The following is a 23,366-nucleotide window of genomic DNA, read 5'->3' on the forward strand; positions in this document are numbered from 1 at the left end:
TGCTCTTCTCTCGGCTGGATGCTGTGAAGGGTTTTTCTTTCGTTGAACATGTTGAACATCCAGTGGTCCGTATGAGAGAACTGTACTCAAAGCACCAGATTTGAACTGCTCTAAAACAAGATGTGTATAGTCCTGTCAAGCAGACAAAAACATGAACATGATGAATAGGACGTGGCTTTGCATGGTTAAACGACGTATAGCTGTTATCACGTAGGGTGTACTCACTTTTGTTGCCAGCTTTTTTGACAATAATGGCTGTATATTGAGTTATTTTCAGAGGACAGTAAATCTTTACTGCTATACAAGCTGCATTTTATAAGTATTTTACACCTCTGGGTGTTTCACAAACTGGTGGCCGCCTGTATGAACCCAGAATAACAATCAAATGAGAAAACTGGCCTAAATGACCGGTCACACTTGACACTTTGCATGTTCATGGACACAGCATCCATCCTTCTCATTAACCTCTGATCTCTGGTTACAGGACTGCTGGAGCCTATCCCATCGTCTCAGGCCACCTGAATGCAGATGACATAAAAAGCAACTACATTTGGAGTATTACATGGGAAAGCACAATTTTGTGTCATGTGTGGAATAGCATTTATTTTATATGTCATCATTTGCTCACCCTTATGAGTTCCAATGAGTTTGAAGAATGTGGGTGACCAAACAGTTTTGGTCCCCATTGATTCCACAGTATTTCCCCCCCATTGCATGTGAACTAAGGCTGTAATCACACGAGCTGAGCGCGCGGTGCTGGGATGCTGTTTAAAGGGATTGCGCTCCTCGGCGGGGAAATCCTCCGCTGGTTGCGTCACAGTGACGTGCGTGCTGGCGTCTTCAGCTGGCGCGCGCAGAGACGGCCATATTTGAGCGGATCGGGAGCGCAGCAGCGGCCCGCGCGTTCTATCGCTCGCGTCAGCTGATCACACGCGCGTTTAACGGACACACACGACGCGGAGATGCCTCGCGGAACACGCGTCTAGTTCGACCGCATGATGTCCTTCGGCCCCGCGCAGGAGGCCTCGCGCGAAATGGAGGTGCAGAGCGTCAGCAGCGAGGTATGTCGCACATATGAGCGCGTCCACCGGCCGCGGCGGATTCTCGGTGCCGTTAACGGCGGCTTTGTGTGTGTTTTCGGTGATGCGAGCGGCGCGGGTGCGCGCACGCAGTGTGGAGACTCGCGTGACGACAGCGTTAGCATTAGCCGCTAGCATCTGATAATGATGCTTCTAGTCAATCCTTCACAACACTAAAGCAAACGGTGCTCCAGTCAGTGACGCCGTGTTTCTGAGGTGTGTAAAACACTAGCACGACGAAGATGAAGATGATGGTGAAGATGATTAGCCTGCGCTTGTTGATCGGATTCACCTTATGAGTCATGACTAAAGCGCGCGCACGCGAATGTCAGTGTAAACTAACGCTAGCTGTAGCTATATAACTCCTTCACTGCTTTATATCTGCTAGTCACACGCCGACTGAGCTGACAACATCAATCTGTGCTCGCTTTCAGACAAAAGATGTCAGATTCAGTTTGATCTGCTGGTTATCCGTCTGTCCATCTGTCTGTAGATCTCGCTTTCTGCCTCCAGCTAACTAAATATCCGTCTGTTTGTGTTCATAGATTCAAAAAAACTTTATTATCTATCAACCAGTGAGAGAAATGTGTCTTAGGTAAAGGGCTCACATATAAACAGTACAAAAAACACTCACAGCAACCAAACCACAATTAATCCACTAAACACCTCTAAAATAAATAATAACAGACATAAGATCCTGACAAAACTGCTGGGCTTTATTTACAATAGAAATTCAGAAGTTGTTTTTGTGCAGATGAGTGTTCCTGTAACCCAGATCAGTGCATGTTTCTATTTTTACGAATGGTTAAAATGTAGAACTGCTTTTATTAATCCGCTGTAGACTCTGCTGGAGGTGTAAGTGTTTGCTCTCAGTGTTGTGCCGTGGTTTAGTGCGGCTCCTCACTGAAGGATGCTATCAGGATGAATTATCCATACGTACGATTTCTATTTTATTATTCATAGCAGTTATGTGGCACTGTGCTTTACTGTGTTAGTTCTGTTAATATCCGTCAGTGTCTGCTGCTCCACCAGTATGTTATTAATGACTGATGCCGATATCTTAAAGTGCTTTTCCAGTTGCATTTCAAATTCACTGTTCAGCATGGTACGATAACAGTTTAGGGTTGGGATGTAAAATATAGTCATGGTTATGATATAAAATGTCAGTCTGTATTGTTGAGATTGTGGAAGAGCTGCATTTGGGGAAAAATTTAGATTAAAGTAATACAAATTGGGAAAAAGTTAGGCAAAATAAGGATGTGAAATTTGGCCTCAAATTATTGCGATTTATAATAATTATTGTGGCCTTCTTTATTATTATTAAAATATTAAACGGAATAATAAAGGTTACCCTTGCAATATTATTGTATTGTAACACAAAAAAAATCAGATTTTTCAATATAAAATGACAATACTGATATTTCTCTCAGTTTATTCATTTTTAAATGTTAAACCATCAAGTTCTTGTTTTGTCCGAACACACGGGGAGCTCTTCAGGTTTGGGTCAATAGCACTGTAGGGTGCCTTTTGGTGTCCTGTACGTACATAACTCATTTGCCATTATAACTTAACATAAAAATGACTATGAAAGAGTGTGTTATATTAAGTTTTTATGTTCATAACAAAAGCATTACTTGGCTCTTCAGATACATTTTCTAGGTTTTTATTAGTTTTGTGTAAGAGGATGCGTGCTATTTTGCTTTGTCCCATGCACTGCTCATTAAATTTGAATGAGTAGAATACAGTCAAATCATAAAATTAATATGATTAATATCTCTATTAATATTTTGTAAAAAAATTTTGTTAAACTAAATTTGAGTGTATTGATCATTTGGTAATAAACACAATATTTTTATTTAATAAAACAAGAAGAGTTTGCCCATGTCCCTTGAATGGTTGTCCACCCTGTCGTGTTGGGGATCCGCCCCTTTAAGAAAAGGCTGTTCCTTTTAGTAACATCAGGACAACAGATGTTTTGTCTCTTCAGTGGCGGGAATTTCAACCGCTGAGGTGAAAAAATTGGTGACTTTTCAATTAACAAATTTTCTTAGTTTGAGTTTGCTTGCTTGCTTTTCCCAAGCTTAACATGTCCACCCTGTCGGCACAAAATATGCCAGAAGTGATTAGAATACAGTATTTTCAAAATATGTAAGTTTAAATATAACAAATTATATTCTACATCCAGACTAAATATTTAGCTAGTCACAGTTTGTTGTAAGCTAATACACTAATTGAAGCTCAAAATGTCCACCCTGTCGGCCGTTTAGACTCGATAGAGTGGACATTAACATGACAGGGTGGACTGAATGAAAATGAATGGGGAGGGGGCAGTATATCAATGTGATTGAGGATGTAATTATATTATTCATTATAATTTTATATATATATTTTTTTTAGAAGTTGAATAAATGTTTAATTTTCATATTTTGTCATGATTTGTGTGTTCTGCATTATGTATCCACACCGTCATGTGCTGGTCCACCCTGTCATCTTGATATTTTACAATAATATTTTAAATAATTCAATCATATCTATATAATCCAGTGTGTTCAATAGCTAGGTGTGGGGGCAATAACATGCAAACGAAAAACTGCATCCAAATATCAGTTTTCTCCAAATAATAAAAAATACATGTGTGAATTGTATGAGTTTCTTTAAAAAAAAACATGGTTTACATAAAATCTTTTATGTTTTTATGATTTGAAAGCAAACAAATAACCCTGTTTAGGAAAGGGACATCATACCTTTCAGAAAATATCATTTACATCCTAATTTTGCAATGAAAACGTATTTAACAGTAATATATATGTCCATGACAGGGTGGACACATCTTATGGTTTATGCTTTGAATAATGGCCCATAATTAGTGGTGCAACGGATCACAAAACTCACGGATTTTGAGTCACGGATCGGACCATTTTTCTGATCAGCAAAAAAAAAAACAAGTTTGCTTTTCATTTATTACTAAAAGCTTACTTTAAGTACTTCTGCAGCAGAAACTACTAGCTTAACTACTGAAGTCAGTAATACAAGAACAATTGCACAAATTCCAAGCATAGATGTACAGCCTACAGGCTATAAAGGCCGTAACACTAGTATTCAGGTGCAGAAATGTAATAATTAAGTGTAAAACAATACAATAATGCTTACTGCATAAGTTAAATACAGATTAATCTTTGTTAAAGCTGTGGTGTTGTTTGATTAGCAGACAAGACAGAAGTAGGTATTTCTAGGCTGCTGTCTCTTTAAGACTAAATGCACGGACCTAAATACTGACACGCATTCGGTTTTTTCTTAGTCAGCTGTATACGTTAACTTAAGACATGGACATAACCTACTGTGTTTACCAGAATACTTGCCAAAACGGGTATTTTCACACATTTGTGTGTACGTATCCATCCGTTGAGGCGTTGTCTGAAACGCAGTTTCTCTCTCTGCGCGAGTCCTGATTCGATTCTGAATGGTCTGAAATTGCTTGAAATTGATCCGTTGCACCCCTACCCATAATTATCTAAAAAAAAAATGTGTGGGAGCTCAGCTAATATGTTTCTGTAGTACTTGAGTGTCTACTATTTATAATATGACAAAGCGAATGGGAAATTAAAACTGAATTCTTTGAGTATTGTGAGGGTTGAAAGGCGCTCTATGGTGATATTGACCCCTTTATGAACACTTCTCAAATCTATGGTTAAAAGGTGGCACACGTTACTCTCCGAAGCCACTCAGACTGAGAGCAGATGCAGAGAACCGAGTCGCTGTGAGACCCTGAACACACTGTTATCCTGAGCTGTACGCGTGTAAATGAACACAGTGACACGCTTCACTGTGAAACATGCATTGCATAGGGTTAATTATTTTGCAGTATTTGCAATTTGATAATTACGCTAAGCAATATTGTGACTTTTTTTTTTTTCTAATGGAGTTCTTTTAGAGTTATTCAGGCTTAAAAACAAGCAGAAGCCTCTGTCAGCTGATTGAGTCTCTGCAGAACAAACGTGGCCATTTCTGAATGTCTCTGCATTTTCAAACAAAATCATGCCTTTTACTTGACCCTTACTCCTGAACTCCTAGATCAGGTAAACGGCCCCCACACCCACACACACCCACACACCCACACACCCACACACCCACACACCCACACACCCACACACACACACCCACACACCCACACACCCACACACACACATACACACACACACACACACACACACACACAGACACACACACACACAGGTCCGGGGCCAGTAGCATAAACTTAACCTCTATGTTAGGACAGTGTGTTAAGAATTAGTCTGACAAACTAGCATTTGGATTCAACTTAGACTAATCTATGTTTTTTGTAACTGAATTAAAATAAAAAAAACCAGTTTTAAAGAAAAACATTTTTGACTAGTCTAAACCTTTTATGCAGCTGGTGACTCCCGTTACTGTCCTGCAGAGAGCTATGCTTGAGCTGATTTCTTCAGCAGTGGCCGGAGCTAATGCACAAATGGAAATCCCATTGGTTAGCATGAAACTATGTTTTGATTTCAGCAAATGAGGTTGAATGAATGCAGGCAATCTGAATGATGTTCATGAGCCCAGCAGCTTATCAAACCTGAGCGAGGTTTAGGCCTGTCGGGGACTTGTGACTCTAAAAGCTGTTCATATTCTTCATATGTGACCTGTGCTGGCAAAATGAGTGTGACTGCGCACTGTCTAATTCAGACTACAGGCAAATTTTTTTGAAAAATGTCAGTATTTAGAGGTTTTTTTTTACAAAAATTAGTTCATTAAGCCCTCATCTAGTGTTCCCAATGCTCCAAATAGTAATTAAACCTTTATTTGTATGTTTTCTGAGAGGTGTGCCTTCCCTGCTCAGTTCTTGATGACTTCAGCTCAAGTTTGGTGTAGTTGTAAAGCGCAGCATTCCAGTTCTGTGAATATTCATGGTGCATTCTTGATGGCATGAGTCTAAATGTGATGTTCAACTTAGGGGTGTGCCATATCATACCGTCCACGATAACACCGGTATACATGTTTACATGATGATAAAAAAGTGTCATCGCGATATCAATGATATAGTGACGCAATGACGTATGTACTAGGGATGTGTTCGACCGAATAAATTGTACTGAACAATGAACGTGACGCGATCAAATAGAGGCGTGCACTAATGCAGCATATGAGGCAGTGTGGAAGCATTTAAAACTGTCCGAGAAAGACGCAAAAATCATTACAAGCACCGACAGCGAGAGACCGTTTAGTACTACAGCTCATGTCTCCGATGAGAAGAGGTTACTGTATGATGCTTAAAATCACAAAATGGCCTTAAACAATTACGCATTGCATGTGTTCAAACAGCGCTGCAGGAGCTCGCGACGCCGGGGTTCCAAGTCCAAACCGCGAAGAAAATCTGCGCTGAAACTGTTACTCGTCAGTTGCTCAGTAACACTTTTATGAAGTTTTACAAGTCATGTGACAACGTGATACGTGCATCTTCCCAAATTAGTAATGAGATTAATTTATAAATCTGCTGCTGTCAGCAAAAAGAATCACTGAGGACTTCCTGCGGGTTTCCGTCAAAATAAAAGCTCCATCAACATTCATAAATGTTAGTATTGTAATATTACTGTTGAGGCATCCAAGTTATATTTGACACATTTGAATTTCTTTTTTTTTAAAGTAACGCGATAGTTACTTTCCCTGTTAATTGGTTACTTTTATAATGATGTAACTCAGTTACTATTTGTGAGAAGTAACTATAATTACTTTTTATTTTTTTTTATTTTTATTTTTTTAAAGTAACTTGTCCAACACTGGTCACTACTGTTGCACTATAATGCTGCTTCGAATTAGGTACAAATGACAGCAGCTCATTGGAAAAGGTGTTTGCACTAATAAATGCTGCTGCCTGCCAGCTGCAAACACCAATGAAATGTTGTTCCATATTTTTTTCTATATCGTCATAAATATCATTATCACAAATATTCTTGAAACATCGTGATATAATTTTGAGGCTATATCGGCCACCCCTAGTTCACCCCATGCTGATGTAAAAGAAACGATCGCACTCACGGACACATCTGAAGCGTCCACAAAGACACGTCTCAGACGGCGCGCAATCCCCATATACACAGATATTCTGAAATACTGTAATTCTGTCTCGGTCGAGTATTCACTCAAACATAATCTGTTATGTCTAAAGTGAACGTTTGGTTAACTCTTGGGGAAAAACATCTGATGTGTGACATTATATTCGATCCGTGCTTTACAGTAGGCTAAATCTTATTATAAAGCCATCTGTCTCATTAATGTTCATCTACCAATAAAAGAAAAGAGGGAATCGCTCGCTGCTCTTGATTGAACTGCTTTTGTAGTTTTAATAATCAGTTTATTTGTGATGAATACACTAAAGTGATTTTTACATTTAATTAGCCTATTTGTTTTTCTTGCTTGAATGCTTATGTTTAGGTGTAAGATTAAAAAAGGAATGCACTATTTAATTTGTTTGTTTCTTATGTTCGTTCTACTGTTTATTTACATCTTTGTTCTAATGTTTAATAGCAAAGTTTAAAAATGATCTATAATGTGACTTTGCTTTGGGACCTTCAGAAAACTCTAACTCAATTTTTCTCAAAATTGACTTTTCTGACTATATCGCCTTTTTTTTTTTTTTGTCCGATTCCAACAAATCATACATCATTGAAGGTTTTTTCTAATGGAGATTGTGATAATAAAAAAAAATATTTTTTTTATAAATAAATAAAAAAAAAAAAAATAATAATAATTGCTCATTGCAGCTTGTTTTGCCAGCACAGGTCACACATTCGCTCAGTTCAGAGACTAAAATAAACTTTTTCATTAAGGAATGACATTTGCTCCCTTGATTTCTGGTATTTTATTTTTTAACATTACATTATTAGATGTACTATTTTTTAATTTTTTTTTATATTTAATGCATTAGAATAATAGGCTGTTACCAATCAAACTAAATGGTACTAAAATGCACTGCAAAAGTAGCACAGACAGTTCAGATGTTTACACTGCAAATGCATAAATGATGTTATGAAACTGTGTGTGTTGGGAAATATTTGAATAAAAATCTGATAATGTAATGGCAGAAGTTACAGTTATCATTTATTGGTAGTTTAACCAGTGAATTAAGCTAATCAGCTAATCATAAAGATAAATTGATGGATTTATTGGGAAAAATTGACTAATCGAGGAAAAAAAAAATCCATTGAAAAAGTAATTGCTAATAGGAGTGAATGACGTCTGGTGCCGCTGTACCGTGAGAAGCCTGATGTGCTGTGTGTCTTTCAGGTGAATGGGCATCAGATGATGGATGAGCCGATGGAGGAGGAGTCCTACACACACTGTGTGAGTATCTGTCTCTCTCTGAATCGCTCCATGATTCCTCTGACTGGAGATCAGGGTTTCAACATCAGGCTTTATTAATGCCCATCCTCGTCATAAATGTTTATAATTTGCAGTCATGTAAGTGCAAGAGGATGCACAGAGAGCTCAGTTCAGTACTCATGCACTGTTAAAATCTCCTCTCGGATACGCTAATGCACAGTTCTCTGTCACGTCTTCTCACAGAATTATGTGAAAATGCCTTTCTGTTATTCTACAAATATACCCCAGAGACTTAAGACTGGTTTAGTGCTGCAGGGTCACATATATTAGAATGTTATGTTAAAACAGTTAAAAATATAACAGTAGTTATGTGTGTATAGAAGATAATCAGGGAAAAGTCTTAGTCGACATTTCAAAATAATTTTGATTTTATTGCAGCAATGGTGTGCATTTTATTTACTGTCTTTAAGTTGAATTGTGATTTATATCATATACAAAGGCCCCAAAGTATTTGGAAACTTAAGCCACAGTTAAAAATGTATTTGCGTTATTTAACATAATATTAAGACTGCATGTAAATTGGCTGCTCTGCTCTCGAAGACTGCATCGGCCGTTACAAACCCACGTCCACTTACCACAAGAGTTTTTTGAATAATATACTGAATTAAGTTAACAGTAACTAATAAAACCATTTTATTTCTGATGAAAATAAACACAAGCTGGTGTCCATCAGCTGAATCATGCAGCATTGTGCAGTTCAACTGAAATTCTGGAAGTAATCTAGATGTGTTTAGCATTTTGAAAACTGTCCTCCAGAGACTTGTCATGATATATGTCTGTGTTCGTGTTGTGTGTGTGTTGTGTGCGCAGGACGAGGGCGCTTATCAAGAGATTCCCATCACTCATCATGTGAAGGAGGGCTGTGAGAAGGCCGATCCCAGCCAGTTTGAGCTGCTCAAGGTTTTGGGACAAGGCTCCTTTGGGAAGGTCTGTGATTCTTTCACTTCTCACGTGTTAACCGTCACGCTGAGCACAAAACTCATGGTTCGGTGGGATTTTTGTACAACAGGGAGAACGAAGCATCAGTCTTATAATGATTTATTTTGCAAGTGACTGTGGCTGCAGCAGTTCTTATTGTGAAGATGACTGAAGATGAAATTGACTGGAAAACTATTACAAACAGCAGCATAATAACGGCAGTGAATCTTAGACATTAACAGTGTAGAAATGAAAGTGGTATTTTCAGTTCCAGGTTTGATTCAAGTTTCAAATACTTTTTCTCAATCTCAGATCTCAAGTTTTAAATATTACGTCTTATTTTCAATAAGCAAGAATCAGTTGTCAGCTTGTCAATTATTCAGATTAAAACTGGTCTCAGTTGTGCTGTGGCAGATGCTTGATCTGTGCTTATTAGAATAATCATACGCTTGGGTTCGTGTCTTAAGTGTGCTTTAATTTTTTGTTTGATGCACCCAAAGATAATGAATAATTTGTTTTATTATGTGTTCTGTACTGAAAGCCCTGTACAGTATCTGTTTGGTTTCCGCTGCAGGCCTAATTACCAGTCATGTCATAAATCTGTCTTTTCAGTCTTAGTCTGTGCCTTTAGCAACTTACATTATTACTATACATGAGTACAGTAGGATTAGAAGCGTTGCTCCTTCAGGATCTGGTGCGATAACAGTAACCGAACGCTCCTGGTATCTGTGGATCAGTCCTGCACTTTGACTCGAAGGGATTCTGGCCTGTTTCTGCCTGCAGCGCTGCTTCAGAGCGTCAGCTGCGAGACTGAAAGCACTCTCCGGCGGACAGCCGCTGTTCCTATCGTTCACACAGACCCGCAGCTAAAACACAGAGCATTAACACACTCGATGCGTGTCTGACCGCTGGCGTTTTTCCTTGGTGTCTTGTGTCGCGAGTCCTGTTTTAAGATGCGACGCTGTGTTAAAAGAAGTTTTGTTAATGATCTTTTTAACTGCATTCTTCACTAGGGTTGGGTATCGAGAACCGGTTCAATTTTTCAAATTTCCCAAAAATGGTGATTTGATAAGACACGTGCATTTCGGTTCCGCCTAACGATTCCTGCATTCATATTTTAATGTGATTTTAAACCGTTTAAGCGCATGAAGGGAAATAACTTGTGCACTGTTTGCGTGCCGCGCACATCTGAAGCGTGAGAACAGCGAGGTGCGGGTTTCCAGCTTGTGTTCGTTCTCCAACCGTTCTGTGCGTTTCCATTGCAGAAAAGATTGTTCCGAGCTGGAGCGGACTTCTCTTTCACATTTACCAACCAATATGCACAAAAATACGTCAGTATATCATCATAAACACAGTTGTTGTTCTCTTAAATGAATGTAAACAATTTTGAAAGAAAATGCATGTGGAACAGTATTTTTAGGTTCGGTTTTAAAGAGACAGCAGCCTGTACCTGAAATTTGTTCAGTTGTATTTATTTATGCAATTGCAAATTGATTTGTTTGTTCCCATTTTATTACTGGCTGTTTACTTGTCTTTAACAATATAATGTTTGAAATTTATATTAGTCTAGTTGTTTTTGCTGTGGTAGTTTTTGTTAAAACCATAGGCGCAAGTGTAAACGGCGTCCGTGTTCTGTAAGCTGCTCGTGTTATTCAGCCGCAACAGAACACTTTGTAAAATGACTGAATAAATATGTTTGACATCTAAATGTTTTACTTAATTTTTTTTTTACTGGATTTTTTTTTTTTTTAGTTATTGGAATCGATAAGAATAAGTAAGCAAAATCAGAATCGATAAAATTCAAATACCCAACCCTATTTTTCACAGAAGTCTTAGACTGCTGCAGTGCATTTTAATTACTAGTTTTTACATCGAAAGAGTGAGCAGCACGTTTTTTTTTTTTTTTTGCTGCTCATGTTAACAGGTTAGAGTATTAACATGGGAAACAACATTTCTTGATAAACAGTGCAGCTGGTGTTTCTGTCTGTTTTTGCAGTTCTGCAAATTGTGCAAAAAAACCTACTCTTCAGAACATCAGAAGATTCGACTTCAGAATGATATCAGCATTAGCTAGAGTGACTGATCATGTGCAGGATTATTAATATTACATAGTGATATTACATCAAGCACTACCTCGGCTCTGATGCGACGCCTGAGCCAGAATTCCTGACGCGTTACTGATGCAGTCCGCTGTAGTACTGTAATACAGTTCAGTTTGCGCAGCAGCCAGTGTGGTTTAGCTGTGTTCTGTCCTCTAATGTTTCCCCACGACATGCACCAGTCAAAAGAGGTATTAAAGTCAATACTTTCTTCTTCCAAAGAAAAGTGGTGCATCTTGGTTCTGAGACGATTGAATCATACGTTGGCGAAGTGCCTCATGCCATTGAACCTCTTTTTGTGTTTGGGGTATTCAGGAGTGTGGTGATTATTTTTCATTTGTGCATCTAAACGTCTAACATCCATAAAATGCTGGGCTAAATGCACTTTTTGTATATGTGCATATGGTGATATTTCACAAGCTGAGAACTTATAAAGTATGTTATGGAGTCAAAACAGCACCAGTAGTTCCTCAGATGCTCAGGCAGACCAAGATCTGCTGCGGAGAGACCGCTGTTCCAAACCTTTACCGAGCTGTAATGGGTTTCAGTTTGTGTAGATGTGTTTCATTGTGAAACAAGACAGGTTTGAGCGTTTGTCCCTGTTGCAAGCAGTCAGGTTGTGTTTTCATGTATGCTGATATGAGAGCATCGTGTCTGTAAGCTGGAAGGTGATCTGTGATCTGTCTGTCCTCAGGTGTTTTTGGTGCGGAAGTTGATGGGTCCGGATGCCGGACAGCTTTATGCAATGAAGGTGCTCAAAAAGGCATCTTTAAAAGGTCAGTGAATGTCTGCATTAGTGCCAGCACACTTCTGTGATGCTATACTCGTGTTTATTCCTCGTTTGTGTGTTGTGTTGTGTTGCAGTGAGGGACAGAGTTCGCACCAAGATGGAGAGAGATATTCTGGTGGAGGTCAATCATCCTTTCATTGTGAAGTTGCACTATGGTAAGACTTCTGGAGAAACCTTCTGAGTGATGTGGAAAAAAAAAGAAAGAAAAAAATCCAATATACAGGTGCTGGTCATATAATTAGAATATCATCAAAAAGTTGATTTATTTCACTAATTCCATTCAAAAAGTGAAACTTGTATATTATATTCATTCATTACACACAGACTGATATATTTCAAATGTTTATTTCTTTTAATTTTGATGATTAGAGCTTACAGCTCATGAAAGTCAAAAATCAGTATCTCAAAATATTAGAATATTACTTAAGACCAATACAAAGAAAGGATTTTTAGAAATCTTGGCCAACTGAAAAGTATGAAAATGAAAAGTATGAGCATGTACAGCACTCAATACTTAGTTGGGGCTCCTTTTGCCTGAATTACTGCAGCAATGCGGCGTGGCATGGAGTCGATCAGTCTGTGGCACTGCTCAGGTGTTATGAGAGCCCAGGTTGCTCTGATAGTGGCCTTCAGCTCATCTGCATTGTTGGGTCTGGTGTCTCTCATCTTCCTCTTGACAATACCCCATAGATTCTCTCTGGGGTTCAGGTCAGGCGAGTTTGCTGGCCAATCAAGCACAGTAACACTATGGTCATTGAACCAGCTTTTGGTACCTTTGGCAGTGTGGGCAGGTGCCAAGTCCTGCTGGAAAATGAAATCAGCATCTCCATAAAGCTTGTCAACAGAAGGAAGCATGAAGTGCTCTAAAATTTCCTGGTAGATGGCTGCGTTGACTGTGGACATCAGAAAACACAGTGGACCAACACCAGCAGATGACATGGCAGCCCAAATCATCACTGACTGTGGAAACTTCACACTGGACTTCAAGCAACATGGATTCTGTGCCTCCACTCTTCCTTCAGACTCTGGGACCTTGATTTCCAAATGAAATGTAAAATTTACTTTCATCTGAAAAGAGGACTTTGGACCACTGAGCAACAGTCCAGTTCTTTTTCTCCACAGCCCAGTTAAGATGCTTCTGACGTTGTCTCTGGTTCAGAAGTGGCTTGGTAGCCCTTTTCCTGAAGACGCCTGAGCGTGGTGACTCTTGATGCACTGACTCCAGCTTCAGTTCTCTCCTTGTGAAGCTCTCCCAAGTGTTTGAATCGGCTTTGCTTGACTGTATTCTCAAGCTTGCGGTCATCCCTGTTGCTTGTGCACCTTTTCCTACCCAAATTCTTCCTTCCAGTCAACTTTGCATTTAATATGCTTTGATACAGCACTCTGTAAACAGCCACACCTTTCAGTAATGACCTTCTGTGACTTACCCTCTTTGTGGAGGGTGTCAATGTTCATCTTCTGGATCATTGCCAAGTCAGCAGTCTTCCCCATTATTGTGGTTTCAAAGAACAAGAGATACCCAGAATTTATACTATAGGGATGGTCATTTATTCAAACTCAAATGTAAATATTCTAATATTTTGAGATACTGATTTTTGACTTTCATGAGCTGTAAGCTCTAATCATCAAAATTAAAAGAAATAAACATTTGAAATATATCAGTCTGTGTGTAATGAATGAATATAATATACAAGTTTCACTTTTTGAATGGAATTAGTGAAATAAATCAACTTTTTGATGATATTCTAATTATATGACCAGCACCTGTAGACTTAAAGGAACAGTTTAAAAGTGATTTTGTTCCTTTGCTTGCTTTATTTATTTATTTTTCGTGGTATGTTTGACATTTCCGTAGACTTCCCCAGCTCTGATATTGTGTTTTTTTTCCACTTACAGCCTTTCAGACAGAAGGGAAACTCTATTTAATTTTGGATTTTCTCAGGGGTGGGGATGTATTTACTCGTTTATCCAAAGAGGTAAGCATCTCTTGTTCTTCTCTAACAGTTTCTGTGATGTTGTAAACAGACTAACAGCTCCTCTTATATCTTGTAGTGCTATTTTCCAGCAGTTGATTGTTTGTAATGTCCAAATGTCTGATAAAGTGTAACGTCCTCTGCCAAATTTTCACTTGTTCGTTTGCAGGTTTAAAAAGCTAAGCTAGACTATAATTGTAAGGCCTGTTCACACCCAAAGTGATTTACACGCATCCCACATTTTGCTGCAAAAATTATATGCACAAATCACCCAGAATTTCACCCAGAGCGCAGTTTTCTTACATTCATTTGCATGCTTTAATGCAGGACTCATTTGACTATACAGATTTATTCTTTAATGCAAAATACGCCCCTGTTGTTAATCTGTAATGATATCTCCTGTATCGTGATATAAAACCCAAAAGCTTATTTCGTATTGCTCAGTAAGGGTTTTTTTGTCTACCTTTTGGAAAAAGTTGGCAGAAAATGATTGTTTTGCAGTCAGTGTGTTGGGATCCACTGATGAGAACTGATTCATGTTTAGATGCAGTGATTGTTAGCAGGCCTTTAGTCTGTGTACATTGCCAGCCATTTGTTTCGAGTTTTTTTTTTTTTCTTTCTATTTATTGGTTTCTCTTATTTATTTGTACATTTGTACTATTGGGTTTTTTTTTTTTTTTTGGAAAACGTTGATTTCTGTTGCCACCAGGCACAAAAGGCTGCATGTGATGTTTACTATGGCTCTGATGTGGCATTTAATTGAATCAACTCTTACATTAGAGAGCGAGGCTTCAGATTCAAAATACCTCATGCACATTTAATTGCATTTTATGTTTTACAAGTATGTGTATGTTTATTTACATCTTATGAACCGGTCAGTGGAGCAGACTAAATATTTACTAAAAAATACTAAATATTTGCTAAAAAAAAAAAAGCTCCTCTGATATGCATATCAGCTTTATTCTTAGACATTTCATTAAGGCAAAAAGTGACATCCCATTTGTATTCTCTGTTTCTGAATGTGGCAACATGCAAACGAATGTACGTGTGAATCATATGAATTCATATAAACAGAACTTTCAGATTCTGAAATCAGATTGGATTCAGTTGGATTAAGAATTGGTGCATGTAAACACCTAATAATGTGGAGGCTGTGTAAAAACTCACGTGCACCGTTTTCAGTTGCATTTGCCTGTAAATGCATTGTATAAAAAGTGATGTGTTAATTAGTTCCTAAAGTAAAACTATATTTGTGTGTTATCAGATTATTTAGTGTGCATTAATTGTCCCCCCCCCCCCGTCACAAATTAATATTCATTTGGCTCCTTTCCATCTCTGTCATTATGATGATGTGCATTGTTGTTGCGTGTGATCTTTGATGCGAGAGTAAATCTGTCCAGTTCTTACTAGGTTATGTTTACAGAGGAGGATGTGAAATTCTACCTTGCAGAGCTGGCCCTTGCATTGGATCATCTACACAACCTAGGCATTGTTTACAGAGACCTGAAGCCTGAAAAGTAAAGTATCCCCCTTCACCTCTCCGCTTCTCTCTCTCTGTGCGTAGAGTTAGAAACCACACTCTCTCTCTCTCTCTGGCTTTCACCTGCCCTCTCTATTTGATCTTTTATTAAATAAGGATGGATTTATCTGACAGAACCAATGTTCAAGATTGTAATCGAGAGGTGTTGAATTTTGTTGACTCTTGTTTAGTTCATGTATTTTTGTATCTGTATTGGAGAAATGTGGTCTTAATTTTCAGCATTTTGCTTGATGAAGCTGGACATATCAAGTTAACAGGTACGTACCGTTGTCCCCTTATTACACATCACTTCCCTGCCTGTTGAACTTGTGCATGTCGATATCAGGCAATTCTGTAATGTTTGTTAGCACCTCACCCTGAATTCTCTAAAATGATTGCGTCATGTGTGATGTGCTTGTGTCATGATGGGGTTGTTTGTCAAGCTCTGCTGCTGGAGGGCCGTCGGCTCCTGCCTGTAGTTTTCACGTAATCCTTGATAAACTCTGCAGGACAGTGACTCCAGGAGCAGAGTTGGACACCCCTGGTTTAGCTTCGTGATGCAGATGTGACACATGTGCTGCTGTGCCTTTTCCAGACTTTGGGCTCAGTAAAGAATCGGTAGATCACGACAGAAAAGCGTACTCGTTCTGTGGCACTGTGGAGTATATGTCCCCTGAGGTGGTCAACCGGCGAGGTCACACGCAGAGCGCTGACTGGTGGTCTCTCGGCGTCTTAATGGTAGGTTCTTAATGACTTTATCTCCCCTGTAATGAGCATGACCGGAAAATGTGATGCTATATATATGCAACACTGTTCTCTGAAGACAAGGAACAAGGTGCACATGGACCGCATGGGATCCACTCTCAGCTGAAGCGCAGCTGTAGTCTGTCAGCGAGTGCAACTAGAGATCAACCGATAATCGGTTAAACCGATACTTTTCCTGATATTTAAGGGGATAGTTCAACCAAAAATGAAAATTCTGTCATTAATTACTCACCCTCATGTCGTTCTAAACCCGTAAGACCTTCGTTCTTCTTTGGAGCACAAATTAAGATATTTTTGATGTATTCTGACAGCTCTCTGACCCTCCCATAGACAGCAATGCAATTAACATGATCAACATCCAGAAACGTAGCAAGGGGATCAGTAAAATAATCCATGTGACATCAGGGGTTCAATCGTAATTTTACAAAGCTACGAGAATACTTTTTGTGCGCAAAGAAAACAAAAATAATGACTTTATTCAACAATTTGTCTCCTCCGCGTCACCGTAGCGCCATTTTGGAGAGTATCCACTGAACGTAAACGGCGTATGCTGCTCTGTGTCAGCCGCACCACACGGATACGCTGTTTTCATTCAAATCAGTGTGATGCGGCTGGATTATTTTACTGATCTCCTTGCTGCATTTCTGCGTGTTAATCGTGCTAATTCTATTGCTGTCTATGAGAGGGTCAGAGAGCTTTCAGAATACATCAAAAATATCTTAATTTGTGTAACGAATTTGTCTTACGGGTTTGGAACAACATGATGGTGCGTAATTAATTACAGAATTTTAATTATTATAGAACTATCCCTTTAAGCTACCGTATGTAGAAATAAGAGTTGTTTTGTTGTGTTTGCAAGGAGGGAAATTACAGTACTGACAGCATTATAACTAAAATACATGTTCAGCTCAATACTGTTTTTATCATTGTAAACAATAAATAAATATTGGTTAATTATATCGGTTACCGTTCACACTAACATGCAAAAATCATCGGTATCGGTTCTAAAACATAGAATATCGGTCAATTTTTATGTGTAACTGAGTGTAATGTGTGTGTTGTCTCTGTCGTATGGATCCGTTCTCTCACCTGAAGTCCTCTGGATGGCGCCGCTGCTCTGCTGCTGAAGAGTGAATATGGCACACTTGATATGGAGCAAACAATCTCGGACCGGTTTCAAAAGCAATAAAAATTTTAAAAATCAAAGTGCCAGGAAATTTTTCTGTCATTTGGTAATGCATGCAGGGAACTGAAGGAGTGTTCGTAAACATGTAAATGAGCTTCTTAAATTCCGTACACTGCTTCACCTGGACAATTTCTACATGCATATTACAGCGATATGCCTGGTGGCAGAAATGGACTCAATTTGGCGTGTATCCTGTAGTTTCAGAAAGTTTGAATTTCTCTTTCAGAATGTGCAGGTGTAATGGTTTTGTCGTCTGTGCTGTTGTTTTGCACTCAGTCATGGTCTGGTCTGGCTGTTAATGAACTGAAGAGACGGTGCACCCATAAATGACAGTTCTGGCATGATTTCCTCTCCCTCATGACGTTCCAAACCTGCACAATTACTAATCCTGTGGAACACTAATGAAGATATTTTGAAGAATGTTGCTGTGAACACCATTGACCTCCACTATATGGACAGAAAAAAAGCGTCTTTAGTGCGACACATGATATTGGTGTTGTACTGAGTGAATTGACTGAAAGAGAACATTTGCATTGAAGTCACACATTGGATTCCCATACAGTAGTGCTTTGAGTAAATGTCTGGTTGATTTGCCTTGTTTGACAGTCATTTATTTATGTGTTTTTTTGTTTGTTTGTTTTTTTTCCCCTCTAGTTTGAAATGCTGACCGGCACGTTACCGTTCCAAGGAAAAGACAGGAACGAGACTATGAACATGATTCTTAAGTAAGTGTGGCTGTTAAAACAAGGCAGTCTGTGTGACGCTTGATTGGTTGAATCTTTTATCAGGGCTGCCAGATAGAAATTAGATTGACTGGCAAACTGAAGAACCAACATCATCACCCAAGCATCATGATGACTGTGCTCATAAAATGCTGCTAATGTTGTGATTTTTTTCCTGTTCCTGCACCTCAGAGCAAAGCTGGGAATGCCGCAGTTTCTAAGTCTGGAAGCACAAAGTCTTTTACGAATGCTCTTCAAAAGAAATCCATCAAACCGTTTAGGTAAGTCACCTGTTGTGTGAATGAAAGCACTAGGCCGGGGCTTGTTGAATTGTAATGGAAACAGACTGTGGCGTACTCATCATAACCGCTCTGTTTCAGGAGCAGGTCCTGACGGAGTGGAGGAGATCAAACGACACGCGTTCTTCTCCACCATCGACTGGAATGTGAGTGTTATCCCAGCGTAGTGTCCTGTCCTCCATCACTGAGCCAGATCCTGCTGTGCTTGACTAATGATCACCGTCAGGAGCGTCAGGATCACAGTTAGTCATCATCAGATGAGAATGAGCCCATTCATGTTCCTGCTCTTACTTTCACACGTGAAACCTGTTATATTGCAGCAAAATTGTCAATTGTCTTTTCCGGTAAAACATACCACATTTGCTGTTTACACCGACAATGGCTTTGTGTCATTTTACTGTACTTACTTGTTCAGATGGACTTGCGTGTTTTTGTCCAGTTTGATGTCTATCAACTGAAGGCACATCACGACAGCTGCAGGCAATTTCAGTGAGAACAAAATTGCAATCAAAGTGATTTCATTCTGATGCACTGCTTCACAGCAGCCGTGGTACATCAGGGCGTCCTAACCCATTAATCCTATGGTCTATCACATGCAAGCTCTAAAACAAAAAATGTGTTTAAATTTGCATAGTCTGTACATGTAAAAGCATCTTATTTTATTAAGGGGGGAAAAAAAATATCTTCGGAATCTTCAATTAAAATGTAACTTACTTTTCTGTTAAGCTGACATGGTCTGGGCCATGCAGGCTGTCGATCTTTCTTTTAGGTTACTGTTGTAGGTAATGCAGCCTTTCTGAAATTGTAATTTCTGCTAGTTACCATGAATGCAGTGAAGATTGCGTGACATGATGAAAAGTAATGCCAAATAAGGAAAGACTTGAAAAGCAAATGTAAGAGATGCTTTGATGTTCAGTGCACCATGAGACCCCACTGTCCCCTGCAAACTCATGTTCAGCTCTGATTTCATTGTCATTAGAAATAAAATCCAGGCCAGATTGTCCTGCTACGCTCAGAAATCTGTCACAAGCACCATGGGTTGTTAATGCTGTTTCTTGTTTAATTCAGTCTGGCTGATGGTCAGCCTTTGCCTGTTTGTGTGTGTCAGTTTAATCTATTTTATATGATTATCATGTGTTTGTTTGTGATTTGTAGAAACTGTACCGAAGAGAACTTCAGCCTCCATTCAAACCTGCTGCAGGGAGACCAGATGACACCTTCTGCTTCGACCCAGAGTTCACAGCCAAAACTCCCAAAGGTGCAATGGAGAGCATGTTCTGGATGAATGTGCTGATGAATGCATTCAGATATTCCTGCCAGAGACGCTGTGATGCTTGAGTTGTGTTTTGTGTGTGTTGGACAGATTCTCCAGGCATTCCGCCCAGTGCAAACGCTCACCAGCTCTTCAAAGGCTTTAGTTTTGTAGCTCCAGTCTCTTTGGAGGAAGGCAAAAGTGCCCCGCTAGTCAACATTCTCCCCATAGTGCAGGTAAATCACTAATATATCTGTTTGTATTTCAGTGAGTTGTGTATGTATTGTTTATATGTGCGTGTGTGTGCGGTGTCAGATGCACGGAGGCTCGGCTCAGTTTGCAGATGTGTACGAGCTGAAGGAGGACATCGGCGTGGGTTCATACTCCATATGCAAGCGCTGCATACACAGGGTCACCGCCATGGAGTTTGCTGTGAAGGTGAGACAGGCTGGATGTTATTTGCGCTTTAATCCTGTGTAGAATTCATACCTGTTGCACCGTCTATGTGTAGTTCTACGTCTGCGACTGAATCTTACGCCTAGTCAAAGGTAGTTGTAAAGTGAAAATCTCTATTTGCTCAGACATTTTTAGCTTTTAGGATTCGTGTTTGTTAATTAGCCTAATTATTACTGCAGACGTGAACTGTAATGTTTATGGTCTTTTCTGGCAGGAAAAGCTCTGTGTAGGCTAATACCACACCGCGACAGTAATTGACCTAACAAAATATATTTCTGTTTGTAATTATGCTGTAAAATATTACATATGATCTGGGATTATTAGAAGAAACTGTACCAGTCATCATCTTGCTTTGGAGGACAGTGCTTGGAAATATTTCACGTTTTCAAGTCCATTCATTCATCTTGTTATATCCGATAATCACAATATGTTTTGTGCTTTGTTACTTTTAATCAGAAATAAAGTATCAGCTTTCAAATTGTCAATTTTATCAAAAATTCAAACTATATAAATGTAATGCATTATTATTATTACCTCAGTTCCGATCATCTGTTCCTCTTTACTACTAATTATAGCAAAAAATAAACACGAATGAACATCAGAGAAGTGTTGAAAGAAATTCAACTCAATTTTTTTTTTTTTTCGTCACAGAAAGACATCAGTAAAACACAAACAATGTCTCACAAAGCCAGATTTACCTCAGGAAAGATATTCATTGTAAATAAACTATAGTCAGCTAGAAAAAAAAGAAGAAAAAACTCTAGAGAGAAGCATTGTATTACATTCATTATATTTTATTTAAACTGTTACCTTCATTTGTGATGTTTGTTTGAAGAAATCTGTCATGTGCAGGGAGACTCCAGATGTAAAAACACGGACTTGTTAGGAAATGTTTACTGAATGGAATCATGGTGTGGTGGCTTCTCTTGTTATTCAGCAGTTCAGTTCTTTATTATTAGCAGCGTGGATGTCGTCTCAGTTATCACTGCAGGAGAATGTGTTGGATGAGCATCGTTGCGCCTGCTCGTAGTTTTAGTTGGTGCAACAGGTGTAAATATTTATGGTAAAGCTGGACCTTGCAAAACCCAGCGTAAGGCTTACACGCAACTTTTATTTATACTGAGCTGGTGCAACCGGCCCCTGGTGTAATGCTTTTGTTCTGGTGTTAAACAGATCATTGACAAAAGCAAGCGCGACCCGTCAGAGGAGATCGAGATCCTGATGCGGTACGGCCAGCATCCCAACATCATCACGCTGAAGGACGTGAGTAACGCGGCTCTGGTCTCCAGCTGATCCAGCTGTGTGTGCAGCTCACTCATGTTGTGTGTGTGTGTGTGTGTGTGTGTGTGTGTGTGTGTGTGTCAGGTGTACGACGAGGGCCGCTTCGTGTATCTGGTGACGGAGCTGATGAAGGGCGGGGAGCTGCTGGATAAGATCCTCAGGCAGAAGTTCTTCTCGGAGCGAGAGGCCAGCGCTGTGCTCTACACCATCACCAAAACTGTGGACTACCTGCACTGCCAGGGGGTGAGAGACGCTTGCCTTCACTCTATTACCTCTATACACTTCACCGTTAACAGGAGACGGAGCACGGACAGTTTCACCATGAACAAATGAACTGTCTGCTGCTTCTGGTTATTCCAGCTGTACAAAAACAGAATTGCAAAGTGATATCTGTAAACATATTGTTTTAGTTTATCATCGTAATCATAAATGTTTGTGACCATTCTGGCACTTCTTCCCATTACTGTAGGACATGATAGTTTAGTGAAGTAATTATCACACACATATGTGACCCTCTCTGTGAAATCCAGGCTAAAGTCTCAATTTAATTATGAGATAAGCATCAAAGTTTGATTTCAACTAATTTCAGTCTTTGACATGGCCTTACTCAGTCGATATTAAAGATACATTTTCACAGAATATTCTTTACCTTATGAAAGATGATTTTGTTGAAAACAGTAAATTACAAAAAAATGACTTTAGCTGGGTTTTCACAGAGAGGGTCACATATATTCTTGTAATAGTGCCTTTCATGCAGTGTGTAATCTCAGTTCCATCGAGCGTTCAAAATACAGAACTATGGCAGTGGGCCTGTCGTTTCCTTCGCGCTGTACACGGTAGACCAATCACAACAGACTGGGCCATCTGACCAATCAGAGCAGAGTAGGCTCACAGAAAGAAGGGTTTTAGAGAGACTGAATCTTAGAACTGCTTCGAACAAATCGTTTGAGAAAACAAAAGTGTTTTTTCACCTTGCGTGCTTGTAAACCTATTGTAGGAGACTCCCAAAACAATATCAGGAGCCTTAAAAATGGCATAATAGGGGGCACCTTAATGAAGTACAGTAATCCAGTTAAACATACTATACATAAAAAGATCATTACTTGAACTATATATTGGAATTCAATGAATTATTCAAGTATTTGATGTTTAACAAGGACAGTTGCATTTAGTTGCTTGCTTTTATTTTGCTAACTGCATTTGCATTTTAAAATGATGCGCCTCTCTACAACTTTGACTTGATGTGTCAGTCTGAACACATGAAAGCATACGCTAATGGCCTTCGTGAAGCGTTTCATGTTCAGAGCTCCCATGCCTGACAAGTCCACAGAAGTCTCTACATGACATTTTGCATGCTTTAAAATGTTTTATGAATGTTTTAAAATGCTTAATTTGTTTTATGAATGTGAATTTTATAAAAAAAAAAATTTTAATTTATGAATGTTTAAAAAAAATTTATTTTTATTTTTATTATATACCGTATTGATCCGAATATAAGACAATGTTTTTTTTTCTTGGAAATACATCTGTAAAAACGCGGCCGTCTTATATTTGGGGTTTGACATGTCAATAATACACCCACAACAATAGTTGGAGCCAAAAACGCATAAAACGAGTGTGCAAAGA

The 23,366-nt window shown here is 39.0% G+C and overlaps 1 protein-coding gene across 2 annotated transcripts in view; it reads left to right on the plus strand.

Annotated features, from left to right (window-relative positions):
• Nucleotides 1-701: 701 nt before the first annotated feature.
• The window catches only part of rps6kal (ribosomal protein S6 kinase a, like), a 30,754-nt gene continuing 8,089 nt past the window's right edge, over nt 702-23,366 (plus strand). Inside the window, exons 1-17 of one of the 2 annotated variants that reach the window (XM_058797224.1) lie at nt 702-1,061; nt 8,385-8,441; nt 9,291-9,407; nt 12,192-12,273; nt 12,362-12,442; nt 14,184-14,263; nt 15,671-15,777; nt 16,020-16,057; nt 16,375-16,517; nt 18,385-18,455; nt 18,645-18,733; nt 18,833-18,897; nt 19,907-20,009; nt 20,115-20,239; nt 20,319-20,441; nt 21,633-21,722; nt 21,825-21,983. In XM_058797224.1, coding sequence (XP_058653207.1) covers nt 996-1,061; nt 8,385-8,441; nt 9,291-9,407; nt 12,192-12,273; nt 12,362-12,442; nt 14,184-14,263; nt 15,671-15,777; nt 16,020-16,057; nt 16,375-16,517; nt 18,385-18,455; nt 18,645-18,733; nt 18,833-18,897; nt 19,907-20,009; nt 20,115-20,239; nt 20,319-20,441; nt 21,633-21,722; nt 21,825-21,983 — 1,596 coding nt within the window. In that variant the 5' untranslated portion in view covers nt 702-995. The remainder of the gene's footprint in view (nt 1,062-8,384; nt 8,442-9,290; nt 9,408-12,191; nt 12,274-12,361; nt 12,443-14,183; nt 14,264-15,670; nt 15,778-16,019; nt 16,058-16,374; nt 16,518-18,384; nt 18,456-18,644; nt 18,734-18,832; nt 18,898-19,906; nt 20,010-20,114; nt 20,240-20,318; nt 20,442-21,632; nt 21,723-21,824; nt 21,984-23,366) is intronic. The other variant, XM_058797223.1, reaches the window with a different exon arrangement.

This window comes from Onychostoma macrolepis, chromosome 14 (assembly GCF_012432095.1).
Source record: "Onychostoma macrolepis isolate SWU-2019 chromosome 14, ASM1243209v1, whole genome shotgun sequence".
Classification (NCBI taxonomy): Eukaryota; Metazoa; Chordata; class Actinopteri; order Cypriniformes; family Cyprinidae; genus Onychostoma; species Onychostoma macrolepis.